Below are 21,737 nucleotides of genomic sequence, written 5' to 3' on the forward strand. Positions count from 1 at the left end.
CTCCTCTTCCTCCCCCTCCCCTGCCTCCCCTGCTCTCCCCTTGGTTTCTGACATCAGCAGATGTTCCACCTCCAGCCGCTGTCTCCAGTCACCCCGCCTTCCTGCCTTCCTCCCTTCACTCTGCCCGGTGCCATCTCTCAGTTTCTCTTTTTGGGTTTTTTGGTGGTTTCTTCTCCCTGCCACCCCCCCATCCTTTGCCCTTTGTGATGGTGATTTATTTTCCTCTCCTGCTTTTTCTGTTCATTCTTTTGTTCCTCAACCCGACTGAAGAGAGAAAGACTTGTATTCGAGAAGAGGAGGGGGAGTCCGGGCCCTGCCCATCGCCTGCCTCCTGGGGCCCCTTTCCCTTGTAGGGTCCCTCTGTGGCTAAGGGTAGGGGCAGGGGGATGGACAGGATGACCTCTGAGGTCCCTGCCTGCACTCCGCTTTGGACTCCTCCCCCAACATCCCGAGGCAAGGGCACAAGGATGGCCGTCCTCGTTTGACACACGGGGAAACTGAGGGCCCTTCCCCTAGCTGGGAAGCCAAGTGCCTGGCCCAGGGCCCAGGACTCTGCTTAGTGGTGGAGTTGAGACTCAGCCCAAGCCTCTGGAGCTCTCTGTCCCTCCTGTTCTCTGACCTGGGGAGGCCACTGGCCAGCCCCCGCCTGAGGCGAGAGGAGGAGCAGGCAGAAGGCAACCCTGGCCTCCGGAGTCCAGCGGTGTCCCCAGCTGCCTGTCCTCCCGACCGCTCCCAGAGCCGGGAAGGCATCCTGGTGCCCTGGCTCTGCCCTCCTCTCCTCGGGGTCGCTGTCCCTCCCGGAGGGCGGGCCGGGGTCCGGGCTCCGCTGTCCCTCCTGGAGGGCGGGCTGGGGTCCGGGCTCCGCTGTCCCTCCCGGAGGGCGGGCCGGGGTCCGGGCTCCGCTGTCCCTCCTGGAGGGCGGGCTGGGGTCCGGGCTCCGCTGTCCCTCCCGGAGGGCGGGCTGGGGTCCGGGCCTCCCTCATCAGCCCAAGTGGGGCTCGGGGCAAGCTGCTCCCTTCGAGGCTGGGAAAGGGTGCCCAGAGGGCTGTAGGCCAGAGCAGGGAAAGGAGGCGCCTGGGCCGGTGGTGCCGGGCTGAAGTCGAGGCAGAGCCCAGGGCAGAGAGCAGAGGAAGGCAGCTTGGGCCGGGGCCAGCCAGAGGGTTTCGGGGTTCCGCTCCCAGCTAGGCTGTCGGGGCTCCGTCCCCGCCAGGGCCGCAGAGATCAGGCCGAGGCCCGTCCTCGCTGCCCTCCACAGGAGGCTGAGCTGGGTGTCTGTAGAGGGCGGGGAGAGGCGCCCCAGGCTCCGGGAGCTGGCGAGGAGGCGCCCCAATGGGCAGCGCCCCGCCAGAGCTGGCTGGGGCTCCCCACCAGTCAGGGAATGTTTCTGAGGTGCCTGCTGTGTGCCGGGCACAGCGCTGGGCCTGGGATGGCTCAGAGCGGGAGACGCGGAGGGGGGAGGCCGGGCTGAGCAGCCGGCGAGGAGGGGGGCTCCGGGAGTCTCCTGTGGGCCTTCGTCAGGGCGCTTTGGGGGAGAGGCCCCTGGCAGGGGGGTGGGGGAGCCAGGGTCCCCCGAAGGGAAAGAAGGGATGGGGAGCCACGTGGTGGATGTGCCAGAGGAAGCACAGAGGGGTGGAGGCCGGGCACCAGGCCTTCTGCAGGCCGGTGCCGGGTAGCAGTGCCCAGGCAGGGCCTGGCACTGCGGCCGCGTGGGAAGGGGGCGCTTGAAGCTGCCTTGGCCCCCCGGGGGCAGGAAGGCCGGCAGCCCGCAGTGCCTGACCCCCCATTTTGCTTCTCCAGTAGGGTCCTTACTGTTCTCCGAGGGGGGGGCCGGTCGAGGAGGAGCCAGTGACGTGCACCCACCGACGAAAGGTCAGTGACTCATCCGCCTGCCTGGTCACCGCGGGGGCTCCTCCCCCTTCCACTCAGTGCTGCCCCTTTTCTGGGGAGCTCTCCCCTCCCCTCCTCTCCCCTCCCCTCCTCTCCCCTCCCCTCCTCTCCCCTCCCCTCCTCTCCTCTCCCCTCCTCTCCCCTCCCCTCCTCTCCCCTCCTCTCCCCTCCTCTCCCCTCCTCTCCCCTCCTCTCCCCTCCTCTCCCCTCCTCTCCCCTCCTCTCCCCTCCTCTCCCCTCCTCTCCTCTCCTCTCTTCTCTGCTCTGCTCTGCTCTCTCTCTGTCTCTCTCTTTTTCTCTCTCCCTGTCTCTTTGTCTGTCTCTCTCTGTCTCTCTGTCTCTCTTCTCTCTCTTCCTCCCTCTCTCCCTCCCTCTCTCTCTGTCTCTCTCTGTCTGTCTCTCCTTTCTCTGTCTCTGTCTCTGTCTCTGTCTCTGTCTCTGTCTCTGTCTCTCTCTCTCTCTCTCTCTCTCTCTCTCTCTCTCTCTCCTCTCCTCTCCTCTCCTCTGCTCTCCTCTCCTCTCCTCTGCTCTCCTCTCCTCTCCTCTCCTCTCCTCTCCTCTCCTCTCCTCTCCTCTCCTCTCCTCTCCTCTGCTCTCCTCTCCTCTCCTCTCCTGTCCTCTCCTCTCCTCTCCTCTCCTCTGCTCTCCTCTGCTCTCCTCTCCTCTCCTCTCCTCTCCTCTCCTCTCCTCTCCTCTCCTCTGCTCTCCTCTCCTCTCCTCTCCTCTGCTCTGCTCTGCTCTGCTCTGCTCTCCTCTCCTCTCCTCTCCTCTCCTCTCCTCTCCTCTCCTCTCCTCTCCTCTGCTCTCCTCTCCTCTGCTTTCCTCTCCTCTCCTCTCCTCTCCTCTCCTCTCCTCTCCTCTCCTCTCCTCTCCTCTCCTCTGCTCTGCTCTGCTCTGCTCTCCTCTGCTCTCCTCTCCTCTCCTCTCCTCTCCTCTCCTCTGCTCTGCTCTGCTCTGCTCTCCTCTGCTCTCCTCTCCTCTCCTCTCCTCTCCTCTCCTCTCCTCTCCTCTCCTCTCCTCTCCTCTCCTCTCCTCTCCTCTCCTCTCCTCTGCTCTGCTCTGCTCTGCTCTCCTCTGCTCTCCTCTCCTCTCCTCTCCTCTCCTCTCCTCTCCTCTGCTCTCCTCTGCTCTCCTCTCCTCTCCTCTCCTCTCCTCTCCTCTCCTCTCCTCTCCTCTGCTCTGCTCTGCTCTGCTCTGCTCTGCTCTCCTCTGCTCTCCTCTCCTCTCCTCTCCTCTCCTCTCCTCTGCTCTGCTCTGCTCTGCTCTCCTCTGCTCTCCTCTGCTCTCCTCTCCTCTCCTCTCCTCTCCTCTCCTCTCCTCTCCTCTCCTCTCCTCTCCTCTCCTCTCCTCTCCTCTGCTCTGCTCTGCTCTGCTCTCCTCTGCTCTCCTCTCCTCTCCTCTCCTCTCCTCTCCTCTGCTCTCCTCTGCTCTCCTCTGCTCTCCTCTGCTCTCCTCTCCTCTCCTCTCCTCTCCTCTCCTCTCCTCTCCTCTCCTCTCCTCTGCTCTGCTCTGCTCTGCTCTGCTCTGCTCTCCTCTCCTCTCCTCTCCTCTCCTCTCCTCTCCTCTCCTCTCCTCTCCATCTCCTCTCCTCTCCTCTCCTCTCCATCTCCTCTCCTCTCCTCTCCTCTCCTCTGCTCTCCTCTCCTCTCCTCTCCTCTCCTCTCCTCTCCTCTCCTCTCCTCTCCTCTCCTCTCCTCTCCTCTCCTCTCCTCTCCTCTCCTCTCCTCTCCTCTCCTCTGCTCTCCTCTGCTCTCCTCTGCTCTCCTCTCCTCTGCTCTGCTCTGCTCTGCTCTGCTCTCCTCTCCTCTCCTCTCCTCTCCTCTCCTCTCCTCTCCTCTCCTCTGCTCTCCTCCCCCCCTCTCCTCTCCTCTCCTCTCCTCTCCTCTGATCTGCTCTGCTCTCCTCTCCTCTCCTCTCCTCTGCTCTCCTCCCCCCCTCTCCTCTCCTCTCCTCTCCTCTCCTCTCCTCTCCTCTCCTCTCCTCTCCTCTGCTCTCCTCTCCTCTCCTCTCCTCTCCTCTCCTCTCCTCTCCTCTCCTCTCCTCTCCTCTCCTCTCCTCTGCTCTGCTCTGCTCTGCTCTCCTCTGCTCTGCTCTCCTCTCCTCTCCTCTCCTCTCCTCTCCTCTCCTCTCCTCTCCTCTCCTCTCCTCTCCTCTCCTCTCCTCTCCTCTGCTCTGCTCTGCTCTGCTCTGCTCTGCTCTGCTCTGCTCTGCTCTCCTCTCCTCTCCTCTCCTCTCCTCTCCTCTCCTCTCCTCTCCTCTCCTCTCCTCTCCTCTCCTCTCCTCTCCTCTGCTCTCCTCTCCTCTCCTCTCCTCTCCTCTCCTCTCCTCTCCTCTCCTCTGCTCTGCTCTGCTCTGCTCTGCTCTCCTCTCCTCTCCTCTCCTCTCCTCTGCTCTGCTCTGCTCTCCTCTCCTCTCCTCTCCTCTCCTCTCCTCTCCTCTCCTCTGCTCTGCTCTGCTCTGCTCTCCTCTCCTCTCCTCTCCTCTGCTCTCCTCTCCTCTCCTCTCCTCTCCTCTGCTCTCCTCTCCTCTCCTCTCCTCTCCTCTCCTCTCCTCTCCTCTGCTCTCCTCTCCTCTCCTCTCCTCTCCTCTCCTCTCCTCTCCTCTCCTCTCCTCTGCTCTCCTCTCCTCTCCTCTCCTCTCCTCTGCTCTCCTCTGCTCTCCTCTCCTCTGCTCTCCTCTCCTCTGCTCTGCTCTGCTCTGCTCTGCTCTGCTCTGCTCTCCTCTCCTCTCCTCTCCTCTCCTCTCCTCTCCTCTCCTCTCCTCTCCTCTGCTCTGCTCTGCTCTCCTCTGCTCTCCTCTGCTCTCCTCTCCTCTCCTCTCCTCTCCTCTCCTCTCCTCTCCTCTCCTCTCCTCTCCTCTCCTCTCCTCTCCTCTGCTCTCCTCTGCTCTCCTCTCCTCTGCTCTGCTCTGCTCTGCTCTGCTCTCCTCTCCTCTCCTCTCCTCTCCTCTCCTCTCCTCTCCTCTCCTCTCCTCTGCTCTCCTCCCCCCCTCTCCTCTCCTCTCCTCTCCTCTCCTCTCCTCTCCTCTCCTCTCCTCTGCTCTGCTCTGCTCTCCTCTCCTCTCCTCTCCTCTCCTCTCCTCTCCTCTGCTCTCCTCCCCCCCTCTCCTCTCCTCTCCTCTCCTCTCCTCTCCTCTCCTCTCCTCTCCTCTCCTCTCCTCTCCTCTGCTCTCCTCTCCTCTCCTCTCCTCTCCTCTCCTCTCCTCTCCCCTTCCCTCCCCCCCTCCCCTCCTCTCTTCTCCAGGACCCCGGCCTCCCTCCCCGTGCAGACACCCCGAGGGTGCCAGAGCCTCCCCAGGGCCGTGAGGTTCTGAGCACGGAGCGCCGGGCCTCCATCTGGCCTCAGACCCCTCCTTGCTGGGTGAGCCTGGGCGAGCCGAGTCCTTCCTCACACTGCTCAGCCCTGAGCGCTCTTCTGCTGTGGCACCGATGGTGGGGGCCCAGCTGGGGAGCCGCTCGGGCTGCCCTTGGGGGGCTCCCGTGGGGGCCCCCGAAGAAGGCCGCTGAGGGGCACCTGGGTCTGGGAGGAGAGTGGCCCTGGGTTCCAGTTCTCACTCCTGCGGGGTTCAGTGGGAAACTGAAGCAAATCAGTCAATGGGCAGTGACTTGTGCAGGGTCACACTGCTAGTAAGTGGGCGCAACCCAATCTGGAGTCCACTTTTCCTGACTCCAGGCCCCACCTCGATACCCCTTTGGAGGATGGGGAGGAGGCCCGCTGGGAAGGAGGGGCAGGGAGGCCATCCCAGGCCTAGGAACAGTGTGCAAAGGCCCCAAGGTGGGGCTCCAGGCGCTAAAAGCCAGCCGGACCGTCTGCCACAAGACAAAGGAGAACCGGGCAGTGGAGGCTCCGGCCCAGGGGAGGGAATCCTGGCACCAGACCTTCTGGACAGACCTTCTCTCCCCAGAGGCTCCTTGTCCTGAGAGCTGCCCAATAAGACCACAGGCACATGGCAAAGCAATGGTGGCATCGAGAGGTCTAGGAAGGAGCCTCGAGGGGAGAGAACACTGCCCTTCGCCCGAGAGCACGTAGGCCTGCCTCACTGGTCCTGGGTTCAAATGCTGCCTCTGTTTGCGCTCAGCGTGACCTCCTGCCTGGGCCTCTGTTTCCTCATCTGTAAAATGGGCAGATCACAAGGCGTGGCCCCTACGAGCCCTTGGCTCATCTGTGCGGTGAAAGGTTTCCTTGGCCCAGTCAGCACGCAGTCAGCATCGCCTGGGTCTGAGGTGTTGGGCACAGACGGACGGAAAACGATTCAATCCATCCATCAGCACATTCATTGGTTATTTATTTTCTCACAGACAAGGAAAGCGAGGCCCAAAGAGGTTTAGCCACCAGCCCAAGACCTCCCAGCTGGTTCCTGGCAGAGCTAGGATTTGAACTCGGGTCCTTCTGATTCTGGACCCCCAGATGGTGCAAGGGGCAGGCCGCTGGTCGTGGAGCCAGGAAGGCTCCTCTTCCTGAGTTCAAATCTGGCTTCAGACACTTCCCTGCTGTGGGACTCTGGGCAAGTCACTTCACTTGGTTACCTCAGTTTCCTCCTCTGTAAAATGAGCCGGAGAAGGAAATGGCTAAAACCTCTCCAGGGTCTTTGCCAAGAAAACCCCAGCGGGGTCCCCTCCGAAGCCAAGGCTTGTGCATCTTTTGTTCTCCCTCCCAAGGCGTGGTCTTGGGGACAAGGGAGTGCTTTGGGGCTTCCTAGTCCAGGCTGGCTTTTGGGGGGCAGCGAGCCCCTTCTCGCCATGCCTCGCCCAGAGGGCCCAGGGGTGCCGCGTCTCCGCTCGACCTCCTCTAGACCGCCCTGAGCCTCTTGTGGCTGACTACCAAAGTGGGGGCAGGCTGGTGCCCTTGGCCGCCCACTTCTCTCTGTCCCCCCAGCCTCAGTCCTCAGGCGCCAAGTGCTGCCACATCAATGTGACACCCTTAGTTCTCCTCTCTCCGTTGGTCACCAAATGAGGCCACCCTCCTTCTGGGCCCCCCTGAACCCAGTCCGCTTCCCTCCCTCCCCCATTGGCTGCCCATCACGTTCACATCCTGTTTCTCTTGGTCTTCCTCCTTCCCCTCCTGGCTCGAGGCATCCTTTTCTGACCTTCCTCTTTGGGGTTTCCACCGTCCATCCTGACCCCCAAGACTCGACTCAGAGTCAGGCTGTTACAGCTCTTTGCCTTCCCGAGTGCTTCTGGGGACTCGGACAGCCTGATTTCCCTTCCCAGGAGCTGGTTGGAGTTCCTTTGGGTCCCCCTGGGCAAGTCATTTCCCTTTCGAGAAATGAAGAAGGGCTTTGGGGGTCCCTGGGGTCCCTGCCAGGTCAGAATCCCCCGATTCTTTCCGTCTGGGTCTTTGGCGACCACGGAGAACAGGGAAATGTGTGGCTTGAGAGCCCCCAATGGATGGTTGTGTTTCAGCCCTGTCTGTGCCCTCTGTGCCCTCTTCCATCTGATCTCTGCCCCCTCCCCTTTCCAACTCCTTCCCTTGGGGGAGCAGAGACTTGGGCATCCCTGGGTCATCGTCCTGCCCCTCAGCCCTCCGTGCTTCCTTCCTTTTGCCAGTGGCGGGGGACAGGTGCCCAGGTTGCTATGGAAACGAGGAGGCCCTGCGAGATCCCCAGCCCTTGTGTCCCTGGAGGCCCTTGTCCCCCTTTCCCATCCAATCCTCTTTCCCCTCTGCTGCTCTCTCGCAGCCTGCCCCCCTTCTGCTCTCTGCCCTCCTTTCCTTGCCTTCTTCCTCTCCCGTGTGCTGTCGGGTCCCCCCTCCTTCCTTCCCTGCTCTTCCTCTTCCTCCTTTCCCTTCATCTTCTGCCTCCCTCCCGCCTCCTTCGTCCTGGATCTCCACCAGAGCTCTGAGGAGGCACCTCTTAGGAAAACCAGATCCCCACCTCCCTCACCCCAGAACCCCAGGGAACTAGGCTCTGCCAGCTGCAGTGGGTGCCTGTGCCAGCCCCTGGGGTGGCAGCTGGCGCCTTGGCATCCGGGAAGCCACGAGGACAGAGGCCGTGGGCAGCGTGCCCAACTGGGGGGGTAGTGAGTGGGCAAAGATCAGGAGAGGTTGGCAGGGGCTGTGGGCACCACCAGAATACAGAATCCTGGGTCTGGGGCTCACAGACCGGCGAGTCCTACCCCGCGTTTTAGAGGGGAGACAGGCCCCAGGCGGCTACGCCTGCCAGCGGACCAGGCACGGTTCAGGCACCTGCTGCTGCCTCCCTCCAGGGTGATTCCTGATGTGGGCATTCACAGTACCCGGAGAGCCCCTCCTGCCCAAAGCGCTGCGCGTCTGCCTTCTTGGTGTTGGGCACGTAGAAGTGGTCTGTAGGGATGGAGCCTGCTTGTGCCCCTCGCGGTGTCACGTGGCCGTCTCTGCCGTATTCCCTCCCTCATTCCCCCCCCGAAGCTTCTTCCAAGTGCCGTCTCCTACGAGAAGCCTTCTCTGATGCCCTCAGATGCCAGGCTCCCCCTCTCCCCCGGCTTTGTAGTTCTTGGGCTCCGTGGTGCAGCGGCTCACCCCCACTGAGGACATGGAGTCAGGAAGACCCGAGGTCGAGTCCTGCCTCAGTCACCCCTCGCTTGTGCCTCTGGGCCTCGGCTCCCTCGGGGCCCACCCGGGGGTGGTCAGAGCGCTGACCTCCCCGAGTGGTGAGGCTCCAGTGGGGAAGACGCTTTGCAAACCCTCAAGCTGGCCATCATTTTTATAGCTTCTCTGGGTACATGCTGTGTCCCCTGATGATCCGTGAGCTCCTCCAGGGCAGCCGCGGGCCCGTTCTTGGTTTTGTACCGCCTACCCCTAGCCCAGCCCTTGGCACATTGGGGGGCCTTAATAAATTGATCGACTGGGGACAGGCTTTGTGAGACACCCCCCATCTCCTCTGAGCCTCTCCACAACCCCATAAGGGAAGCAGTCTAAGGCTTGTGGCCTCCTTTTACAGATGAGGAAACTGAGGCATAGAGTGCTTAAGCGACTGACCAAAGGCATAGGACAGTTGTGCAGTTCATGGCAGCGGTGAGAGAGGAGCCCTGCTGGACCACACTGCCTCCCAACGGATGCCCTTGCTCATGCTCTCCCTCCTCCCTGCTGCTCCCTTCCTGATGGTCTGGCCAGCTTCCAGGCCTTGGGAGCGAGTGTCCTGGGGATCCTTCTCCCTCCTCTGCACCCCTCCCTCGGTGCTGTGTGTCTGATTGCAGGACTGGGGAGATGACGCCCCAGATCCTGGTCTCCCAGGAATCCGTGCCAGGCCAGGAGGAGAGATTTCCCTCTCGCTTCCCTCTCTCCTGCCACAGCCTTATTCTCCTCTTAGCTTCTCTCTCTGGTTCTTGGTTTCCTTCCCTTCTTCCTATTTTTAGAGGCCTACAGGGTGAAGTGACTTGCCCAAGGTCACACAGCAAGTGTCTGAGGCCAGGTTTGAACTCGGGAGGATGAATCTTCCTGACTCTACCCCCCCCCCCCCCCCCCCGTGTATCCACTCTACATCTCGCGGCCCTCCTCTTCTTACTTTTTCTTTTTAACTCTCACCTCCCATCTTAGCATCAGCACTGCATATTGGTTCCAAGGCAGAGGAGTGGTAGGGGCTAGGCAATGGGGACTTAGTGACTTGCCAGCTGCAGCCACATTTGAACCCAGAACCTCCCATTTCTAGGCCTGGTGCTTTACTGAGCCACCTCGCTGCCCCCCTTTAAATGAAGGAATTGAACTGCTTCCTCCTAGCCCTGACCTTCCGTAGCCTCTGCTCTATGGTCCCTTTGGCTTCGCACGCCTGCGCTTTATGTTCAGAGGCCCTTCCCAGCCTGCCATCCGGGGTTCTGGGCTCCTCCCAGCATCCTTTAGGTTCCCAGGTTGCTGCTGGGGCAGCTCTGGCCCTTTCTATCTCTGACACTGGCCCGGTGCAGAGTGCCAGCAGGCGCAGCGACGGCGTCCCTGGGCTTCTCCACCTTCTGGCGGGGATCCACGGAACCAGACCCGTGTCCGGTGCACAAGGGAAGAGCCAGGCAGAGTCTCGTGCCCCTCGGAGGTGGGGAGGCCGAGCCCTGGGATGGAGGAGCTGGAGGCCAGGAGGGATGGTCATGGAGCCCCTGAGAAGGCTCCCAGAGTTCTAGGTGGGAACGGGGAGGTCTGGGGCCGAGGAGGAAAGCGTGAGGCCCGAACTTGTAGCGATGAGAAGTTCCTGAGTGGATCGAGAAGGAAAAGCTCCCGGTGGTGGAAGGGGCCGGTAGTGAGCTCCCCGTCATTAGGAAGGGCGCTCCTAGAGGAGAGCGGAGTCGGGAGGGGGTTCTGGTCCAGGCAGACGGCCCGGGCTCGAGATGGGCCGCCTCGAGCTCACCGTGGCCCCCTCTCTGTAGGGAAGGAGGAGTTTGTGGCCACCTTCAAAGGCAACGAGTTTTTCTGCTACGACCTGTCTCACAACCCGATCCAGAGCAGCACGGACGAGATCACGCTGGCCTTCCGCACCCTGCAGCGGAACGGCCTCATGCTGCACACGGGCAAGTCGGCCGACTACGTGAACCTGTCGCTCAAGTCCGGCGCCGTCTGGCTCGTCATCAACCTCGGATCCGGCGCCTTCGAGGCCCTGGTGGAGCCCGTCAACGGCAAGTTCAACGACAACGCCTGGCACGACGTCCGGGTCACCCGCAACCTGCGCCAGGTAGGGGGCCCAGGCGGGGCGGAGGGGCGGGGAGGGACAGCCGAGAGGAGCACCGACGGGGGTCGGTCGGGCTGCCGAGGAAGGAGAGGAGGCTGCCGGTGGGCCAGGGCCAGGGAGCCGGGGTCTGGCATGCGGGGGCAGCAGAGTCTTCAAGAGCCCTCTGGAAGGCGCCTCCTTCTCGTCTCCATCCCGCCCTGCAAAGGTGGGCCCAGAAAGCACCTGCAGGCCAGGGGCGGCCCCCCTCCATCTTTCGTTCCTCTCCCCTGGGACTTCTTGCTTCTCGGGGTCTGCCCGTGCTCGGGGTGCCGGCCCCCCGCTTTCTTTGCCTCCTCCCAGACCCCCCCCAAGAGCCTTACTCCGCCTCCGGGCCAGCCCTGGTCCGAGGTCCCGGCACTGCATCCTTTAGTCCCTGCTTGGGGATCCCTCCTTCGCCCCCTGATCCCGGCCCCCTCCCGGCCCCTCCTGGAACGCTCTTCTGGGCCCACGTCTGCCCGGCCCCCTCCCGCCGGGCCCCCGGCTCCGGGCCAGGAGAGGCACGCAGGGCTGAGCGGTCCCAGCTGCTGGCCGGCTCCAAGGACGCCTGCTCAAGCGCTTGGCGCAGCCAGTGGGGTCGGAGCTGGCTCAGTCCAAGCGGCGGCAGCAACAGCCACCCAGAGACACTCTCCTTCCCTGAGGAGGCGGCCAGCACGAGGGAGGAGGGGGGAAGCTGGGCCTTGAGAGGTGCATCAGGCCGGAGCCCCCTGTTTATCGGGGCCCCTTCTTATGGCACAGGAGCTCTTTCACATTAGCCGGAGCCCCCCGTTTATCAGGGTCCCTTCTTATGGCACAGGAGCTCTTTTACATTAGCCGGAGCCCCCCATTTATCAAGGCCTCTTCTTATGGCACAGGAGCTCTTTTACATTAGCCGGAGCCCCCCGTTTATCAGGGCCTCTTCTTATGGCACAGGAGCTCTTTTATATTAGTCGGGGCCCCCCGTTTATTGGGGCCTCTTCTTATGGCACAGGAGCTCTTTCACATTAGCCGGAGCCCCCCGTTTATCGGGGCCTCTTCTTATGGCACAGGAGCTCTTTCACATTAGCCGGAGCCCCCCGTTTATCAGGGTCCCTTCTTATGGCACAGGAGCTCTTTCACATTAGCCGGAGCCCCCCATTTATCGAGGCCTCTTCTTATGGCACAGGAGCTCTTTTACATTAGCCGGGGCCCCCCCTTTATTTAGGGCCTCTTCTTATGGCACAGGAGCTCTTTCACATTAGCCGGAGCCCCCCATTTATCGAGGCCTCTTCTTATGGCACAGGAGCTCTTTCACATTAGCCGGAGCCCCCCATTTATCGAGGCCTCTTCTTATGGCACAGGAGCTCTTTTACATTAGCCGGAGCCCCCCTTTTATCAGGGCCTCTTCTTATGGCACAGGGGCTCTTTTACATTAGCCGGAGCCCCCCTTTTATCAGGGTCCCTTCTTATGGCACAGGAGCTCTTTTACATTAGCCAGAGCCCCCCCTTTATTTAGGGCCTCTTCTTATGGCCAGGGGCTCTTTTACATTAGCCGGAGCCCCCCTTTTATCAGGGCCTCTTCTTATGGCCAGGGGCTCTTTTACATTAGCCGGAGCCCCCCCTTTATTTAGGGCCTCTTCTTATGGCACAGGGGCTCTTTCACATTAGCCGGAGCCCCCCGTTTATCAGGGCCTGTTCCTATTCCAAGCCCTGCTTAATCTGCGGCCCAGCGCAGCTCGTTTTACATTAGCTGGAGCCAGATTAGGAGGGCGCTTCGGCCTCCCAAATGTCACCCCATTCATTGCCCGCTGCAGGGCAGCCTTGGGGGGCAGCGCTGGGACCCCAAGGAGGGGCCCTTCTTTCATCAGGAGCCAGAGCCCAGGTGCCAAGGCCCCGCTGGGGGCTCCTTCTTGCCAGCCTTTCCCACTCCCTGCCCTGACCAGAGAGGAGGACAAACCAGGAAGACCCGAGTTCAAATCCCATCTCTGCGCTTGCCCTCCATGCCAGTCTCCCCATGTAGAGGGCCAGACAGTGCTGTGAATAGTGAGCCAGAGCTCCGAGTCAGACGGGTTCAAATCAGGGCTTTAGGCACGTCTTAGCTGCCTTCTCCTCTGTGGGCCTTGAGTTCCCGCCTGTAAAATGGGCACGAGCAATGTTTGCAAAGGGCCTCACAAACCTTTCAGAGCTCCGGAAGAGCGAGCAAGGCAGGGAGCCCTCGGCCCGTCCCTAGTCAGCCTTCCCGGCGCTCCCTCCCAAGACCCAGGAAGGGGGCCGCTGGAAAGCCAGGCCCGGGTTCCACTTCCCAGCCGGGTGACCCTGGGCGAGTCCCCCAGCCCTGACCGCTCTCGGGCCCCGGAAGAGCCAGGCTTGACTCCAAGAAGGACGTGAAGGACCCCCGTGTCCGGGCCGCCCTTTTGTAGGAGCCCCAACAGAGACAAGGGACGAGTCGCCTCTTCTGCATCGCCTCCCTTTTCCTGACCGTTCAGCGGGGACAGGAGCGATGCGATCGCGGCTCCACTCCTCGGGATCACGGCTGGAGTCCGATGGGCCGAGCGCTTGGCAATAGTAAAGTGACCCACGAGCGCGCGCAGAGCTCGCTCCGGTCGCCGCGTCTCGCCCTGGTCTTCCTCCCCCAGGACAGAAGCTCAGCGGAGCAGAGACCCCAGCAGGGCAGGAGGCGGCCCTGGCCTGCCCCAGCCTTCCTCTGGCTTCCCCTCCGCCCCTCCGTCCGTCCGCTGGACGCCTGGGGCCTCCCTCTCGGCCCCTGGGTCTGCCGCCTCTTCTCCGGCTCTCTCCCTCCGTCCCCCTCCCTCTTCTCCGGCATGCCCGGCTGGCGTGGGGGCCGGGGTGGCAGCGGCCCCTTGGCCCCCTCAAAGGAATCTCACTCACGAGGCTGCGGCCCAGCCGTGTTGCCCGGCAGCTGCGCCTTCTGCCAGGGCTTCTGGTCCCTGACCCGTGTCGGAGCCCGCCAAGGCCCCTCTTTACCGGGGGAAACCGAGGCTCCAAGCCGAGCCCCCCTTCTGGCTTCCTTGGCCGGCGCCGGTGCCCTCTTCTGGTCCTCCTTGGGGCGAGCTCTCTGGGCAGCCCCTCAGGCCCGCGCTGGCCCTGGGATGGCCTGGGAGGACGGCTCTGGCCCAGCAGGGGATGGTCGTCCTCCCTCAAAGGCCGGCTTGGCCCGCGGCGCGGCGTCTCCTCTCCTCGGATGATGCCCCCCGGCCTCTCGGGGTGAATATCGGGGGCTCCCCGGTCCTTCCCTGGGGGCCTTCGCCATCGTCTTCCTGAAGGCGCCCCGTGTCTGCTCTTGCTGCCCCGCTGGTGCCGCTCCTCCCCCGGAGAGGCCCCATTTGGCTCTGCTGCCCTCGTGGTGCCTCCTGCTCCTCCTGCCCTTGGCTGCCCATCCAGACCCACTGGGAGCCGGGGGGGGGGGCTGCCGGGAGAGAGAGAGGAGTGTGGAGAGCTGCCCGGCCTCTGCCGGGGACCCCGAGGGGCGAGTGACAGTGACAGGCTGGGGCCGAGAGCGGGGAGCCTGGGCAGCCAGCGGGCCGATCGGATGGGCTGCTGGACGGCAGGACGAGGAGGAGGAGGGACGGGCATTCTTCACGGGGAGGTTACTGGCCAGAAGGGGGAGAGGAGATGGGTTGGGGGGGATCCTGGGAACCTCTGGGGAATGGTGGGGCTCTGGGAGGGCAGGGAGATGAGACCTGCTCCTGGGGGGGCAGCGTGGGAGGGGGAGGGGGGCTTGGGGTGATTGGAAATTGCTGGGAGAATGGCCCCTTCCCAGCGTACTTGGAGAACACAGCCTCTTCCTGCCTCTCACGAGCATTCGCTCCCCTCTTCCGTCCTTGGTGAAGAGACGGGCCCCAAATGAGAGGAGCTGGGGGGACCCTTGTGCCTCCTGGGATCCCTGCCCCCATGCCTTGCCCACAGAACGAGCAGACTCCCCTTTGCCCACTAGGCTGCTTGGTATTATTCTCTGGACCCCCAAATAAACCACTTTCACATCCCTGCCAGCCAGTTGGTTTCCAAGGAGCCAACCTTGAACTGCCAACCCACAACCCATCGGCCAGCTGGATGGTCGTTGACCAGACAACTCATTGTCCAAGAACCAGTCATTGGCCGCCCCAATCACTCTTTGAGCCCGGAAGCCATCTGGCTGACCACCGAGCCCACCAGCCCACCAATCAGCTGCCCAACCAACAGCGCATCCCCTCTCACATCCTCTCCTCTCCCTTCCCTTCCTCGACTCCTAACCCGCACCGTGACATTTCAGCTGACGGATTTACTAATACCGCATAGTTAGGTTTGCTTCTTAACCGGCCTGCCTCCCCCTCCCCCCCTCTGTCGGACAACCCCGTTACTGACCTGTGTGTGTTACTAACACGCTTACGACCTGGTGTGGGGGGCTCGGCCGGGCCGGGGGGGGGGGGCTGGGGGGCGGGGGGCTGGGGGCGGAAAACCGAACTAACCTTTTCTGTCTCATCTATGGAATGTTGACCATTTTTTAAGTCTTTGGTTCTCAGTCCTGATTCTTTTCTTGTTTCTTTCTCTACTAACCAAGATCTCTCCCTATTCCCCCTTCTCTGCAGACGGCTCTCCGGGGGAGGGGATGGAGGGCATGAAAAGGGGGATCCATGGCCGGCGGGTGGAGGGAGGCAGAAAGGAAGGAAGGAAGGAAGGAAGGAAGGAAGGAAGAAGCAAAAGGGGGCCGTGAGGGGTTCGAGTCCCCCCTTGTTTTCTTTTCGCCCCCATCAGAACTTCAGTTGGTCTAAATCTGGAGAGTTTCCAGCTGAAGCCTGGGGTGGGAGGGCCTGAGCGAACCACCAAATGTAGAGAGATAGAGATTTCTCCTCCTTTCTTGAGTTTCACGGTTGGTCATTTTATTTTTCTTTTCTTTCGTTCTTTCTTTTTTGTTGTTTGTTTTTTGTTTGTGCCCCCCCTCCTCCCCCACCCCCATACCTCCGGCGCAGCACGCAGGGATTGGACACGCTATGGTAAACAAACTGCATTACCTGGTAGATATCACTCTAATTGTCTTCTCGTTTGGTTTGCCGTGGGTTTTTTTACCTGTTCGGTTCTCCTTCTTTGCGTTCCTTTTGGCCTCTTTGGTTTCTGTTCTGCTCTTCCAATCGGTTCTGGACGACCTTTGGATCTCGCTTCCCTCTCTTTTCCGTTATCCCTCCTCCTTCTGTTTGCCTTTCTTTCCCTTCTTGACCCAAAGTCAAATGGAAATCGGGAGATTCGGCCAATTCTTCCAACCCCAAATTCAGGCCACCCACCAGAGAGAACTGGGGGAGGCCAGTCCCAATGCCAGCCCCTGTTTTGGTTGCTTTATTTATGTCTTTTCTTCCTTCTCTTTTTATTTTTTCCTTCTTTGATTTGTTTTTTCCTTCTTTGGTTTGGTTTCTTTCTTGGTCTCCGGAAAATCCATGGAAAACGCCATCCCATGACATGCTGTGCCTTCGCTCACTGTCAGCTCCCAAGGATGGGCCCCCTGGGGCTGGGATGGGGAGAGCCCCATGGCAGCCAGCAGGGAGGGATCTCTGGAGGTATACGTGGGCAGGGGTGACGCAGGGACACCGGGGAGATGACACATCTCTCTGGGGACCAGTCAGGAGGGCGATTGGCTTTCCGCCTCCCCAGATCCACCCGGGGGCTGGTCTCATGTTTCCAGGGGTCTCGTTTGGCTGCCAGGGGAAAGGCGGCCTCTTTGCTCTGCCCGAGGGGTGCCCAGTCCTGCCCCTCCACATACTGCATGGCATGAAGGGTCTTCTCTGCCCCCCAACCAGGGACAGTGTCCTGTGCTCCCCCAGACCGCTCTGCAGCTCTGACTAACACTGTGTCTCACACTGTCTTCCCTTCTCCATCCATCCCTCGTTCCTCTCCTTCCGGCCCCTGTCCTGCATGACCCCTGGGGAAGAGCTTGATTTCCTTCCTCTTTGAGGGAGGTAGTGAGAAGAGAGACTTGGGGGAGGGAGGCCAGCGGTGGAAGGACTGTGTGGCTCGCTTGGGAAGGGCCGCATGGAGTGAGTCACGCGAGAGGGGTGTGCCTGCGTGTCTGGGATCCGGGATGCGGCGGTGTGACTGCGTGTGGATGTGGATTCATGCCACGCGGGTGGCTGCGGCTCTGTTGGCGATGTGCAGGAGGAAGGGGGTCCTCGTGACCCAGGAGTCTCTGTGGGCCAGTGGGCAGCCCTCCACGTCCCATGGTTGACGATATCCAAGCACCGAGCTGCCCCCGGCTGCATCTGCCCCGCACTGAGAGCTAGTCCCATCCTCTGCCTCCATGAATCTTCCCCAGTGAGCCCCGGCTCCCTTGGGAGGGACGCGGCTCCCGTTTATTAGCTTCCATCTGAGGTTTTCCCCTCTTTGCCCCAGAGAAGAAGGTCATTCGAACATCATTATACTCATTTTACAGATGGGAAAACAGAGGCTCAGGGAAACAGAGTCAGCCGTGGAACCGAGGGACGTACACTCCTAGGGTGATTGTCTCCTCTCTGCCCCAAGCTTCCTCTCCTGGCCTATGGCTGGCTCTAACGAGGGCACACCCCCTGCAAAGCTGCCCCTTGCTAGCCCCAGTTCTTCAGTGTTCCGTGGAGAGCACACCCTCTGTCCTTCACCTAAGGGAGCTTCCAATCCGAAGCCCCTCCCTCCCGTGCCCAGGTAAAGAGGAGGATTCTGGGAGAGCTTGTTATGGTTGGCGTTCATTCGAAGGCCCCCCTCATGATGGCTGTAGGGGGCCAGAGGCCCAAGGTCAAGGGAAAGTGGAAAGACCAAAGACAGGAGAAGCCCAAGGAGCCACGCTGGCTAGCAGACAGCACGGTGTTCCATCGTCACACCCTGGACGGGGAGCCAGGAGGACTTCCATTCACCAAAGAGACCTTGAAACTTACCTCAGTTCACTCATCCGTGAAATGGGGCTATGAAGAGCACCCGCTTGACAAAGGTGTTGTGAGGATCGGATGTGCTGACTTAAAAAAAATATATATATATATATGTAAACCTTCCTTTCCATCTTGGAGTCAATACTGTGTATTGACTCCAAGACAGAAGAGTGATGAGGGCTAGGCAATGGGGGTGAAGTGACTTGCCCAGGGTCACACAGCCTGAGGCCAGATTGGGACCCAGGACCTCCCCGTCTCTAGGCCTGACTCTCAGTCTCTGAGCCACCCAGCTATCCCCTACGCTAACTTCTAAAAAAAGCTCTGACAGCCTTTACTATTTATTGTGTTCGTGATTATTGTGACTACGAGGGATGACCACTGATTGGACTTTGTCATTTATGGCACGTGCCGCAGCTCCTCTGGGCTCCATTTTTCTCACCTGCCCTGTGGGGACACACGCACGCCACGCCCTTGTCCCTGGGACCCCGAGAAAAGCCAATATAAGAAGGTGGAGGAAAGTTCTTCCTAACTACGGCCATGAAATAAGGACCTTGTCTTCTCCTTCCTCTCCAGGGGAGATGGCTAGCGACTCCCTCCGGCTCATTCTTCTCATTTCAGGTGAAACCCTTGAGAGTAAGTGATCCCATGGGAGAGCCCAGCATCCCCCTTGCTCTGTCGTGAATTGGACTCCCGGCGCTGGGAAGTACCTTAGAACAGAGAACAGAGAAATTCAGATGTGGGAGGGATTTTAGAACATAAAATGTGGAACGTCACTACTGGGAAGGATCTTGGAACCTAAAATGTTGAATTCCGATTTGAAAAGGACCTTTGAACATAGAACAAGGAATGTCAGGTCTAGGAGGGATGGTAGAACATGAAACACGGAATGTCAGCACTGAGAAGGATCTTGGAACCTAGAATGTTGAATTCCGATTTGGAAGAGACAGTATGAGAATATGGAAGAACAAAGAACAAGGAATGTCAGCGCTGGAATTTTAATTTAATTTAAAATTGAAAAGGAAACAGGCTCATAGAGGTGAAATGATTTCTCCATGGCCCCAGTGTCAGCAAGTGGCAGAATTAGAACTTTAAGCAAGGTTCTAGATTCAGAATCAATTTTCCCTTCTATTGTACTGTAGTGACAGGCTAGAAATGGCTAACTGAGAGTTGGAATTCTGAAGAGAAAAATAGAGAACCAGTGAGAGCTTCCAGCTGCTTTTGAAGCGCCAGCAGACCCAGGCGAATGGCATCTTAGAATACTAAAAGATAAGGCAGAGACCATGGCAGAGCCTCTCTCTGGGATCTTTGAAGGGTCCTGGAACATGGGTGAGGTGCTGTGCATGCCTCTGGAGAGAGACAAATGCTCCAACTTCCAGGTTTATAGAACCAGACTGGCGAGTTTAACTTCAATTCCAGGAAAAGTCTCTGAACATATACTAAAGGGAGGGTTCGTTTTCCTTTAGAACAAGCAGTGGTAGTTAAGAGAGAACAGCATGGCTTCATCAAAATCAGGCTTTGGCAGACCAGCCTTGTTTCTATTTTCAACAGGGTTATGAGATGGGGAAACCCAGGGAATCTCTTAGACAGAACTTACTGAGATTGTAGCAAAACATTTCACAAAGCCTCTCTGCTGTTTTTGTTGACAGAATGGAGAAATGTGAGGTAGATAATAGCAGAGTCCCTTGATTCAGAACTGATTTTTGCTCCAGATACAGTGCTTTGCACCCAGTAGGCACTTAATAAATGCTTATCTATTGTTTGCTTGTGTTGAGAGACAAGTCATATTTAAAAAAGGCTGAATATAGTGTGAGGACCTGGGTTCAAGTTCTGATTTTACTATTAACTAATTGGAGGACATAGAATAAGCCTTTGCCTTAATGGCATTAGCATCACCCTCTCTGGGCCTCAGTTTACTCATCTGTAAAAATGAGAGAATTGAAAAGAAGTGACTTGTCCAAAGTTTTATGCTTACTAAGCGGCAGAAATAGGATTTGAACCCAGATCCTGTAGGATCCTCGCCTTCTAGCTCTAAATCTGACTTACCTGATCTGTGAATGATTGGACCTAAAAAATGGTCACTGATCGTTTGGTGCTAGTTAGGAAGAAAGTCTCCCTGGCTGTGAGCTATTCCAGATCTTTATTAGTGATGTGGATGAAGACATGGATAGTGTGTTTGTCAGACTTGCAACACCTTGATCCCAGAACAAAGGATGGCAGAGTCAGGGTCCCCAAAGCCCTCAAAAGACCCAAATGCTGGGCTGCATGTAATAACATAGAACTTCACAGGAATAAATGTTAGGGCTAATACTTGGGTTCAAAACAACTTCCTGAGTCTAAGATGAGGACACATGGCAGAGAGAGGTTCATTGGAAACGTTCATGGCGGCCAGCCAACCAAACTCCTATGAACTGAGCCTGTAGTAACAGAGACAGAGAGGTGTCTGGGAATAGGGAAGGGATAGTCCTTCTGTCTGCTCCTCTGTTGGGTCCCATGTTAGGTCCTGGCCACTAGTTTTCAAGAGAGACATTAAAAAGTCTGGAGGGTGACCAGGATGGTGCAGGGCCTTGAGATCACTCCATATGAGAATTGAAGGAACTAGAGATGCTCAGTTTGGAGAGGAGAGGAGAGGAGGAAAGAGAAGATAGGAGAGGAGAGAAGAGAAGAGAAGAGAAGAGAAGAGAAGAGAAGAGAAGAGAAGAGAAGAGAAGAGAAGAGAAGAGAAGAGAAGAGAGGAGAGGAGAGAAGAAAAGAAGATAGGAGAGAAGAGAAGAAAAGAGAAGAGCAGAGAAGATAGGAGAGAAAAGAGCAGAGAAGATAGGAGAGAAGAGAAGAAAAGAGAAGAGCAGAGAAGATAGGAGAGAAAAGAGCAGAGAAGATAGGAGAGGAGAGAAGAGAAGAGCAAAGAAGATAGGAGAGGAGAGAAGAGACGATAGGAGAGGGGAGAGAAGAGAAGAGCAGAGGAGATAGGAGAGGAGAGAAGAGACGATAGGAGAGGGGAGAGAAGAGAAGAGCAGAGAAGATAGGAGAGGAGAGAAGAAAAGAGAAGATAGGAGAGGAGAGAAGAGAAGAAAAGAGAAGAGCAGAAAAGATAGGCGAGGAGAGAGGAGAAGAGCAGAGAAGATAGGAGAGGAGAGAAGAGCAGAGAAGATAGGAGAGGAGAGGAGAAAAGAGAAGAGCAGAGAAGATAGGAGAGGAGAGGAGAGAAAAGCAGAGAAGATAGGAGAGGAGAGAAGAAAAGAGAAAAGTAGAGAAGATAGGAGAGGAGAGAAGAGCAGAGCAGAGAAGACTGGGGGACATGGGAGAATTTTAGCATTCAAGTTTTCATATGGAAAAGATTAGACTTTTTTTTTTGGTCCCAGAGAACAGAAGCAGGAGCTATGGGTAGAAACTGCAAAGAGGCAAATGTAGACTTGAAAAGTTTGCTAAGAATTTAGGGTGTCCCTGAGTGGAAAGGGTTGTCTCGACAGTGAGTCCTCTATCCCAGAAGAACTTGTTGGCAATGTTGGCAAGGTTAGATTTTGAGATTCTGCGATAGTGAATCAATCCTCAAATCACCAGAATGGAGGAGGCATGGGCACTTTGGATGCACTTAGGTTAATTGGGGGTGAAGGAGCAAATTCTTTTTTTATTTCAGCCCTTGGGAATCAAATCCCAGATCTCTGAGCTGGCAGAAACCTCAGAGGCATCTAGACCAGCTCGTATGTAAATAAGAATCTCCTTAAGTTAGTCTCAACAAGACAAGTTAGCAAGCATTTATTAGACGCCTACTATTTGCAAGGCACTGGGCCAAATACATGTACAGTGGCTACCTGGCCTCTTAAAGAACCTCAAGTGAGGGGTAACCTGCTGTTTCTCATGGAGCTCCTTCTGCTTTGGAGAGTCAGCAAGATGTTGTGGAATCAGAGGACCTGGGTTCTAATGTCTTTTCTGACATTTAGTAAGCATGTGACTTTGGTCTTATCACTTCCCTCTGGGCTGCAGATGGATTGAAGGAGCTGATTGTTAAGGTCTGAGCCAGCTCTAGCATCCTAGGAGACCAGGTCTCCGCCTGTCCCTCCACCTCCAGGAAGGCTAAGCTTGCACATTTAGGCTAGGGACCTCTCCGCTCTTTGAGGTCCTTGGGGTATCTTGGCTTTGACATTCTGAAAATCGGTTTCCCCAGGCTAGATTGAAGATGGAGATGAAAAAGGGGAAGGTGATTGAGACTGGGCAGGGAGGACCCTGAGGTCTCCTTTGGCAGGGTGTCCTCCAATTGTCTGCCCTTTTGTCCAAGCCCTTGAATGTACATGGTGGTTTCTCCAAACGGCTTTCACAAATTTCTGATTCTTACAAATCACTCCCATTTCGATAGGG

General features: G+C 58.3%; 1 protein-coding gene across 32 annotated transcripts in view; it reads left to right on the plus strand.

Annotated features, from left to right (window-relative positions):
• The window catches only part of NRXN2 (neurexin 2), a 173,916-nt gene that overhangs the window by 34,939 nt on the left and 117,240 nt on the right, over nucleotides 1-21,737 (plus strand). For 12 of the 32 annotated variants that reach the window (XM_056801461.1, XM_056801462.1, XM_056801448.1 and 9 more), the window contains 3 exons: nucleotides 1,798-1,869; nucleotides 10,211-10,512; nucleotides 15,471-15,515. In XM_056801461.1, coding sequence (XP_056657439.1) covers nucleotides 1,798-1,869; nucleotides 10,211-10,512; nucleotides 15,471-15,515 — 419 coding nt within the window. The remainder of the gene's footprint in view (nucleotides 1-1,797; nucleotides 1,870-10,210; nucleotides 10,513-15,470; nucleotides 15,516-21,737) is intronic. The other 20 variants (XM_056801463.1, XM_056801451.1, XM_056801452.1 and 17 more) reach the window with 5 other exon arrangements.

Source organism: Monodelphis domestica, chromosome 6 (assembly GCF_027887165.1).
Source record: "Monodelphis domestica isolate mMonDom1 chromosome 6, mMonDom1.pri, whole genome shotgun sequence".
Lineage (NCBI taxonomy): Eukaryota > Metazoa > Chordata > Mammalia > Didelphimorphia > Didelphidae > Monodelphis > Monodelphis domestica.